At 38.5% G+C, this 9882-nt stretch overlaps 1 protein-coding gene across 1 annotated transcript; it reads left to right on the top strand.

Annotated features, from left to right (window-relative positions):
• Positions 1–873: 873 nt before the first annotated feature.
• On the top strand, positions 874–8689 carry CAMLG (calcium modulating ligand). The gene is made up of 4 exons (XM_008573571.1): positions 874–1185; positions 2852–3312; positions 5557–5622; positions 8047–8689. Exons 1-4 carry the CDS (start codon positions 1014–1016, stop codon positions 8236–8238), a joined length of 891 nt encoding a protein of 296 aa, XP_008571793.1. The 5' UTR covers positions 874–1013; the 3' UTR covers positions 8239–8689.
• Positions 8690–9882: the final 1193 nt, after the last annotated feature.

Genomic DNA, 9882 nt, shown 5'->3' with positions numbered 1-9882 from the left:
CCTCCCCCCCCCCCCCCCCCCGCAGCCCAGGCGATTTTAGGTCCCGACATGGCTTTATACCTAAAATTATATTTTATGACAGTATTGGTATTAGGGATAACTATAATCCAGACTGGGTTTGTTATTATACAGTAATTATTATATTATTTTTCTTCTGATTATAAAAGAAAATTAAAACATTTTTGTGAGCTCCCATCCTTGTGCCTAGTGGAAAAAGCTGCCCTGCTGTGCTGTTCTAGGAATTGCAACAGTGAACAAAACAGTGCTTGATTTCGAGAAGCTTACATTCTAGTTAGTAAGAAAGATACAATAAACAAAATTAAGTACATTTAACATGCGAGGTGGTTATAACTGCTAAGGAGAAAAAGCGGAGAAGGGAAATAGGGAGTCTTGACAATTTAGACCGAGTGGACACGAAAGCTTCACTGGGAAAGTCTCGGAACAAACCACGAGTGCGCTTGCGAGAAAAGCAATTCAGGAAGGACCAGCCTCAAAAACAAATCCCAGCGCAACGTTCCCTAAAGGGTCGCTCCCAGAGTTACGTATTCCCACAGCCTATGAGCGAGGCCGTAGAAAGTCTGGTCACACGTACCTGCAGCCGCAAACTCCATTTTGCTTCCTGGCACCAGTCTAAGGTACGCCTGCTCCTCACTGCCATACTTACCCGCTCTTCAACCCCGATGCCGGTCTTTTTCATCTCCGGGTGAACCGCAGAGGGAACCCGGTGGCGGGGGAGGGAAGCAGTGAGGGCCAGCCGCGGTGGGGAAGGACCGGGGTGTCCCGCGCTGCCCTCACACAAGATGGCGGCCAGAGCCTTGCGCTCGGTCCCATCGGGCAGCGCGCGAATGCTTATCCCGCAGTCTCCCGCACCGCACCGGGGGGTGGGTTTTTACTGAGACGAGGACGTGCGCCGTGAGGCCGAGCTCAAGTCGTCGGCGCCGCGGTTGCCTCCGCTGCCTCCGCTCCCGCCGTCAGCACCACCGCCACACCACTCCCAGACAGTGGAGGGGAGGATGGAATCCGTGACCGTCGCTACCGACGGCGGGGACAGGCCGGCGGTCCCGGCAGGCTCAGGCCTGTCAGCTTCCCAGCGTCGCGCGGAGCTGCGGCGGAGAAAGCTGCTCATGAACTCGGAACAGCGCATCAACCGGATCATGGGCTTTCACAGGCCCGGGAGCGGCGCCGGTGAGAGCCGTGATTTTTCATGTCTCTCGCCCCCCCCCCCATTAAGTTTTCGGGATCATCCCTCCCCACCTCCACTCCGCTGACCTTTTGACCAAGCCCTGCTCTCTGACCTCTTCCCCGGCCCCGCCCTTCAGATGATACCCCAAGTTCTCACTCCTGTATCCCGGGACCTTCCTAGTCGCTCTCCCCTAATTTTCCGGGAGCCTCTTCTTGAGATTGTCCCCATCCCCGCTGCAAAGCCTTCGATCCTGAGTCCCTCTGCCGTGCTTCCTTCTGCCCAGTTACCCGGAGACGGCCCCTTTCTCCTTCCCTACCCCGTCGCCTTTCTTGAAGGGAGCATTGTATGCCCAGTCCGCTCTGCCCACTACGCCCCTCAGGAAGATTTCTGTCCTTTCTGTCCGTTCCAAATGTTTTTCCTTCCAGTGCCTTCCCTAGTGTCTATTTCTTTTGCCTTTTGCTGTAGAACTCTTGTCCGCCCACATCAGCTTGTCTTTACTGAACTGCCCCCTAGTCCCTCCTACGTGGATCAGGCACTCTTATGGTCATATCCTAGTGTTCAGTGCCCTCAACGCTGTCACCTACAGGCCTTCTAGAAGAGGTGAAAAAAATAGGAGTGAGCATTCTTTATAGACCCAGCAAGTGCGACGTGCCCACTTGAGGTTTCTTTTCATTAGCTGAGCTTGATGTGATTGATGTCTGGAACATCAATCCTTATTTATCCCCCAAAGACATGTCTATCGAGTTTTTTAAATAATTTTTTTTCATGTGGACATAATTGAACATTTAGTATGTCTTAGCATTATCTAAGTGTCCATCGAATGTTTCCTTTAGTAATTGGCCTTTAGTCACTGGTTGCATGCTCCTTAGATCTTAGTGTCTTTTGTTCTGTGAGGCTTTAGATATATAGCTCTGAAAGTCTAAACAATTCAAACGAGAGAGGTAAGAGCACCACTTCATATTCTTTCAGGACAACAGTTAGGACAAACATTTTCTTTTAATGACTGGTATCAGGATACTATTTTTTTTTTTTTTGGTGGCTGGCCGTTCCAGGATATTTATTCTTTCCCAAAGCATTGTTTGTTATCTTTCTTGAGGCTCTTTTTATATTTTGTTCTTTTGCTTTGAAAAATTTATCTGTCTCGAAGTCTTTTTGTTTTTAAACCAGAGCAGCATCCTAAAACTGCTGAAGTACCTACTAATGGCTGCCTGACTACATAAATAATAGCTGTAAGATATGCCACACCCTATGCTAACAGGGCTCTGCATTCAGAAATCTAATTTTAAATACAGATTTTAAAAAGCTTTAATGATTTTATATTTTTAACCAAAGAAGCTATGAAGACAATGTAGTCATACTTCTGGGGTACATTATCCGTGAAAAGTTAGTCTTTCAGCTTCCTCCATCCCTGAATGTCTTTCCCAGTTTGTCTACTGGTCTTATCTCTTACTCACAAAGTTTGAATTATTTCCTCTGCAGGAATACTCTTTTTGGATGATATATTTTGAGGATATAGAGCAAGGAACTAGTTTTCATTTTATGCAGAATGAGTATTTATTTCGGTTCAGATATTGTTGACTTCTAGCTGCAGCAGCATATTTTTTAATACTAACATGTAAGGTGTTTGCCAGTATGTAATACATAAAGCTTTTACATTTCTGTTTTTAGAAGAAGAAAGTCAAACAAAATCAAAGCAGCAGGACAGTGATAAACTGAACTCCCTTGGCGTTCCTTCAGTTTCAAAGCGAGTAGTGCTGGGTGATTCAATTAGTTCAGGAACAACTGACCAGCAGGGTGGAGTGGTCGAGATAAAGGGGACCCAACTGGGAGACAAATTGGACTCTTTCATTAAACCACCCGAGGGCAGTAATGATGTCAACCTTGAGCTTCGGCATCGGAACAGAGAGGACCTGACAGCGGACACTGTCCAGAGGGGTTCTCACCATGGTCTAGAACAGTACCTGTCCAGATTTGAAGAAGCAATGAAGCTAAGGAAACAGCTGATTAGTGAAAAACCCAGTCAAGAAGATGGAAGTTCAACAGAAGAATTTGACTCTTTTCGAATATTTAGATTGGTGGGATGTGCTCTTCTTGCTCTTGGAGTCAGAGCTTTTGTTTGCAAATACTTGGTAAGACAAGAGCTGTAAACTGTTAACTAACTTAATGGAAAACGCAAATTGGTTATAATAATGAGTGCTTTTAATCCACAGACATCATTGCTGATATTAATTTAATGTCTACTAGATGCACATAGCTGTTTGGAGGTGTATTATAAAGTTTGCTATTCATCTTATTTATACAATGAGGTGTTCTGGCTAAATATACAGAGCCTAATAGTAAAAATTACTAAATTCTTTCTACATGCTAGGCACCATTTTAAGTACTTTACATATATTAATTCTATAATTCTTATCCTCATGAACTGGGTATCATTTGTTTTTTATTTATTTATATTTTAACTTATCAATATACAATATAGTTGATTTTTGTGTCCCTTTACCGATTCTCCTTTTCTTCCCTCCCTCTCTCCCCTCCCCCCCACCAACATCATATCTGTTCACTTGTCTTAACAAGTTCAAGGAATTGTTGTGATTGTTGTGTCTTCTCCCTCCTCCCCCCAACCCCGTTCATTTGTATATTATTTATTTTTATTAGCTCCCACAAATAAGTGAGAACGTGTGGTATTTCTCTTTCTGTGCCTGGCTTATTTAACTTAATATGATTTTTTCTAATTCCATCCATGTTTCTGCAGGTGGTAGTGTTTCACTTTTTTTTTAATAGCAGAGTAGCATTCCATTGTATAGATATAAACTAGGTATCATTTGGATCCATGAGGGAATGAGCACTCAGAGAGATCCTCATTTGCCCAGGGTCACATAGCTATTAGATGACAATTGGGATTAAACCCAGGCAGTTTCATCTCAGAACCAAAGGGTCAGATGCCTACGTATGATGTATACTAATTACCAATTTTCCAATAACTTAAAATATTAAAATACAGTTCCTTTGGTTCTGAATATGAGGTAATTTTTCTGTGGTTCAGAAAGCACCTCAGCATTCTATAATGTTGTAGTAACATTATGATGACAGTCCATTTTTGTTGTACTGTGATGGGGTCCTTTTGTTTTATAGTATGTGGGAAAATGCAGAAAAGCATGGCTCATAGTTTAGTGTCTTGCTCTCTGAGGTATTTCCATTCAGTAGTCGTTTTAACAATACCTACCATGTATCAGGCACATAAATAAATTTCCCAGAAATAAGGTTTATATCATTAAGCACAACATCTTTTTTTTTTTTTTTTTAAAAAGATGACCGGTAAGGGGATCTTAACCCTTGGCTTGGTGTTGTCAGCACCACGCTTACCCAGTGAGCTAACCGGCCATCCCTATATGGGATCCGAACCCGTGGCCTTGGTGTTATCAGCACCGCACTCTCCCGAGTGAGCCACAGGCCGGCCCACAACATCTTTTTAAACCTATTTTTATACAAATGTTTTTGTAAATAGAATGTGTTGAACAGATCTGATTCCCCTTCCCATGACAAACTGTCATCAGCAAAGAGAAATGATGTTTTCAGCATTTAATGAGTTGTATAGCTGCTTTTTTGTCTCTTATGTAAAGGATTTTGTGCTTTCATGCCTTTAAACTTACAGTATGTCCTATTTTTGTTCCTCATTTTTGTACGAGGTTTTTTGTTTTGGTTTTCTGGTTTTTTTCACTGTCAGATTTTCAACTGTTTATCATTGCTTGCACCATACTGCCATCTAGTACCATCATAATACTTTTAATTATAGAAATAATTATGTAAATTAATGTTATTTTGGTTTTTTCACTTTGTCTGAGAAGCCAGATCATCAAGTCATTTTATCTGTAGTGAGAAGAGCTTTTCATTTCAGTGCCAGAGATGGTGGCCGTATGAGTTAATTTTTTGCCCCAAAGTCTGAGGAATGAATGGCACCTATTCTGAATGCTGGGCCTTTATGTGTGCTTGCAGGTTGTCAGTTAATTCCCTCTATGTGAGGTAGATATTACTGTACGATGTGTTATATATCATATGTCATCATGTGTGATATATTGGTATTATTTAATACTTTAAGTAACTTAAAAGATAAGTTTTTATGAGAGAAGACATTTTGGGGGGACACTAAAAGAATGTGAAAGAATTGTATGATTTGAGAAACATGTTTTATAGTTAGGAAATCAAATCTCTTTATTTTCTTCACCCTTCTGCAGAAACAAGATTACTTGCAGCCAGTAAAATTAAATATATTATTATAGTTTTTTTGTTTAGAATTTTATAGCTGCTGTTAGTTTGATTTATTGTTATTTGAATAATATGTTGGAAATACTTAATTTTGTCTTCTATCTTCGCAGTCCATATTTGCTCCATTTCTTACTTTACAACTTGCGTACATGGGACTATACAAATATTTTCCCAAGGTAAATTAAAATCTTTTCTAAAGTATCATGATGTATTTAGATTGATTCATAACTAGGTAATTTTAAGAACTTTTAAAAAAAGTTAGATCAATCATGCGTATGTAATAAAGCCAGAAAAAAAATTAGGCTTACTTGTTGTCTGAATCAGTACTACTCAAAATGTGGTTTTCCCACTAGTGCTGACCTTCAAAGTATTTGTTTCTGTTTGTAATGCATTAAGTTAAACGAGTGAGTAATTAGAAACTTTTTTAGCAATTTGACATTGCCATAACACTTTTATTATATTTTACAAATATGTTGGTCCACAGTTGATTGGGGGAAAAACTGGTCCTTCATGATGACAGTTTGAATAATACTTGTCTAAGAAAAGTGTTCAGTTTACTTAGTAAATTTAGTAATTCATTTTGTCTATAATAAAGGAAATTATTTTAAAAATGGGTTCCATTATCATTCTGTGCTCCTTACTGGACACTTAATAGCAGTGCTGTGCACTTTATCTTTGATGTTGAGGGCCTGATATTTGCAGGAAATATTTGGCCAGTATTACAGAACAGACTGCAAGTGAGAGTCAGTGTTTACCTGGTCTGCTTGACTGCAGATGTATACACAGTTTTATGATGCTTGGCTTGCATGACATAGAAGGTAACATTATTTGTGATAGAGTTTTGTGCACGCTTTTGCTGAACAATGGCTACTTGGCTGTTTGCTTAGTCATATCTAATGGGCTGACAGATCTGTGTGTGGTTTTAATGGATTTGAAACATTTGCATTTTTGAGGTGTCGAATACAGAAAGTAAAAGAGTACAGAAAGAAATGTGATTTTAATTAAAGTCTTTGTTTAGAAATTTGCCCTTGAAACATTGATTGCAGGGCCGGCCCGTGGCTCACTCGGTAGAGTGCGGTGCTAATAACACCAAGGCCACGGGTTCGGATCCCATATAGGGATGGCCGGTTAGCTCACTGGGTGAGCGTGGTGCTGACAACACCAAGTCAAGGGTTAAGATCCCCTTACCGGTCATCTTTAAAAAAAAAAAAAGAAACATTGATTGCAGTTATGCAATAGCAAAAGTTTGGAAACCACCTAAATGTCCACTAATAAGTGACTAAATAAAAAAAATTATGGCATATCTATTCAGAATGAAGAAGCTCTCCAAGAAATCTTAAGAGAAACAAAAGGTAGATTTCAAATGTTAAGGAAAAAAACAGTGTGCAGAATAGGATTTATATTATACTCCTTTTTTTGTGAAAAGGAGGAAAAATAATACATATTTGATTTTACTTACTTTTTTTTCCCTTTTTCATTTTTTTAGCAGCTGGTCGGTACAGGGATCTGAACCCTTGATCTTGGTGTTATAACACCACGCTCTAACCAACTGAGCTAACTGGCCAGCCTATCAACAGTGGTTATTAGTGATAGGTGTGTGTATGGCTTCCTAGGTGAATGAGGGAGAGAAAAGGAAGACTATTATATACTTTCTTCCAACAAAACATTTCGTTATAGCAGTTTTTACATATAAAAGTTGAAAGAATTGTGCAGTGAACACCCATTTATACCTCCCACCTAGATTCTATAGTTAACATCTCATATTTACCATGTATCTGTCCAATTTTCTATCCATTTTCATACCATCTTATTTTTCTTGATGTGTTTCAAAGTTTATTGTGGAATTACATATCAGTATACTTCACTCCTCTTATATAACATTGACCCAGAATTCAGTGTTTGTTTAGGGTTCTTTTTTTTCAAAGGTAAAATTTTCGTAACGGAAATGCTTAAGTCTTAAGTGTGCGGTTTAATAAGTTTTGACAGTTTTTTTTTTCTTTTAACAATGCTTTTATTTATTTATTGAAACATAGTTGATTGTACATATCTATGGGGTACCGTGATTTTTCCTATCATTTCTGTCAGTCTAAATCCTGCTCATCATTACAGTCAGCTTTTTTTTTTGTTTTTGGGTGGCTGGTGGGTACAAAATCTTGCTCATCCTCAAAGGCCTATTTTTAATTCTGTTACTTCTGAAATCCTTCCTTATGCTTTATTTAAAACACTGGAGCAGTTTTTATCTCCTTTGAGCTCCTATGCCACACATTATCCATGTCATTCATTTAGCAGTTATTTATGTCCTGTATTGTAATGTTTTTCCTGTTTTTGCCTTGAGCTCTTATTTGTATCTCAAATCATTGTTTATGTCTTGCTTCCAAGATGACACATTTTTAAAACTTCTGATAGCAAGAATTGTGTCTTCTATTACATAGCAGTTTGCTGATTATGTATTATATGCTCAGTAAACATTCACATATTGATTGTTTTGAAACTTTATTTACAGTTTTGAAATTATTTAGGCAAAAATAACAGTATTGATTATATTTTTATAGAGCTTAACTAGTCTGCTGTAAAATTAATTTGAGTCTTTCTCTATACAGGGTGAAAAGAAGGTAAAGACAACAGTACTAACAGCTGCTCTTCTGTTATCTGGAATTCCTGCTGAAGTGATAAATCGATCAATGGATACCTATAGCAAAATGGGCGAAGTCTTCACAGATCTCTGTGTCTACTTTTTCACTTTTATCTTTTGTCATGAACTGCTTGATTATTGGGGCTCTGAAGTACCATGAAGCCTGTAGAACTCAGAAGAAGCTTACATATTGCAGTGTCTCTAAAGGAGGCAAATTGGTTTACACCTTTATGGAATTCTTTTACTTTATAGAGGTTGTAAAACCACTCTATTAGGAATGAAACGGCAGTTCCCCTGATTTAAAAGGGTTGAGTTTGTATTAGTACTGATATGAAGAATAGAATACCAGTACCATTAATTGGTTTTTCTTGTTTAATTAAAATCCCTACTTGATACCTTTCCCCTAACTTCTCAGATTTGTAATTCCTCTTTTGGGGGCCGAACTAGTGCTTTTAGGAGAGCAGATGAACATGGTCTCAGCCAGCCTTAAGGACTGCTTCTTGTATGTGTGTTGTTCTGTTCTGAGAAATGAAGCCATCTTAAAAATAAAATGAAAGAAACTGAAGTCTGCACATTTCAATTTAAGGGCTGAATAAAGTAGCTAATCTTTTCTTGTTGAGTTAGTATCTTAATTTTTACTCCACAAATATTTAATGGAAGAAATGATTAAGATTCATACATGTGAAATCAGAAGGTACTTATAAAAATTTCATTTGCTATATGTCAAACTCAGAATTGGAAATTTTCTCTTTTGGAGTTTTCAGTTTTTGGAAGTCTGAGGGTACTTCAAAAAAGATCGTGGAAAGATTCGTGTTATCTTTCAAATCTATTTTTCTATGAACTTTTTGAAGAACCCTCATATTTTTTAAGCAAACTAGAACAGAACGATTAGATATAAAACTGAAATCTGAAGAATTGAGGCATGCAGAACCCAGTAACATAAATATCCTTTTAACTAGGTACACAGTGTCATATTTGGAAGGTTTGTCTTAGAAGAATATAAAACTTGGGCTGAGTCCGTGGCGCACTCGGGAGAGTGCGGTGCTGGGAGCGCAGCAGCACTCCCGCCGCGGGTTCGGATCCTATATAGGGATGACCGGTGCACTCACAGCACTCACTGGCTGAGCGTGGTGTGGCCGGTCTCAAAAAGGACAAAAAAAAAAAAGAAGAATATAAAACTTAAGTGTTGTATCACTTGGTGTTACATTTCCTTATAGTTCTTTGTATGGACTATTTGGTTAATTCTTGTGATATTAAAAATACAGACTTTTTTTATTACTCACTGTCTTGATTTTTGTCATTTTATTTTGAACCAGAGTAATAGAGAATAAGTATAACAATATCTCTATTCTTTTGATTTAGGATTAAGAGTACAAGTACACATTTTTCCAGATTCCGTATGAATCTAGTATCTAGAGGACTGTAAAGCATCTTTACAGTTGTCACTTCCATGCTTAATCCCTGGGAAGATGCTAGTAGTCTTCAGTTGCACGTTTACTACTTGTCTTTCTGAAAAACAAACAAAAAAACCCACTTAGCCAATTGACACATGCAAAGTTTTAGTTAATTGTAGATTATTGCCGAATTATATTTCAAAAAGAGCTGTAAGCTGTGTCTTTTGGTGCCACTTTTTCTCTTCAAGTGATTGGCATCTCCTTTATTGTTTGTTTAAGTGTGTTGAATAATGCCAAATGGGAATGGAAGTTTCTTAGTGCTTGGAATAATTAAAATGCTATTATTTAGAAATTTCAGAAATGTATGAGTTAAAACTAGACCGACAGATGGTTGTTTAAAGGTGACACTC

The sequence above is a fragment of the Galeopterus variegatus genome, unplaced genomic scaffold (assembly GCF_000696425.1).
Source record: "Galeopterus variegatus unplaced genomic scaffold, G_variegatus-3.0.2 Scaffold935, whole genome shotgun sequence".
Lineage (NCBI taxonomy): Eukaryota > Metazoa > Chordata > Mammalia > Dermoptera > Cynocephalidae > Galeopterus > Galeopterus variegatus.
This window is presented reverse-complemented; position numbering and strand designations above follow the sequence as displayed.

Coding starts and splice junctions, on each gene's coding strand:
- CAMLG (XM_008573571.1), top strand. CDS start 1,014: ATGGAATCCGTGACCGTCGCTACCGACGGCGGGGACAGGCCGGCGGTC. Junction 3,313..5,556: donor CTTTTGTTTGCAAATACTTG/GTAAGACAAGAG, acceptor CTATCTTCGCAG/TCCATATTTGCTCCATTTCT. Junction 5,623..8,046: donor TATACAAATATTTTCCCAAG/GTAAATTAAAAT, acceptor TTCTCTATACAG/GGTGAAAAGAAGGTAAAGAC.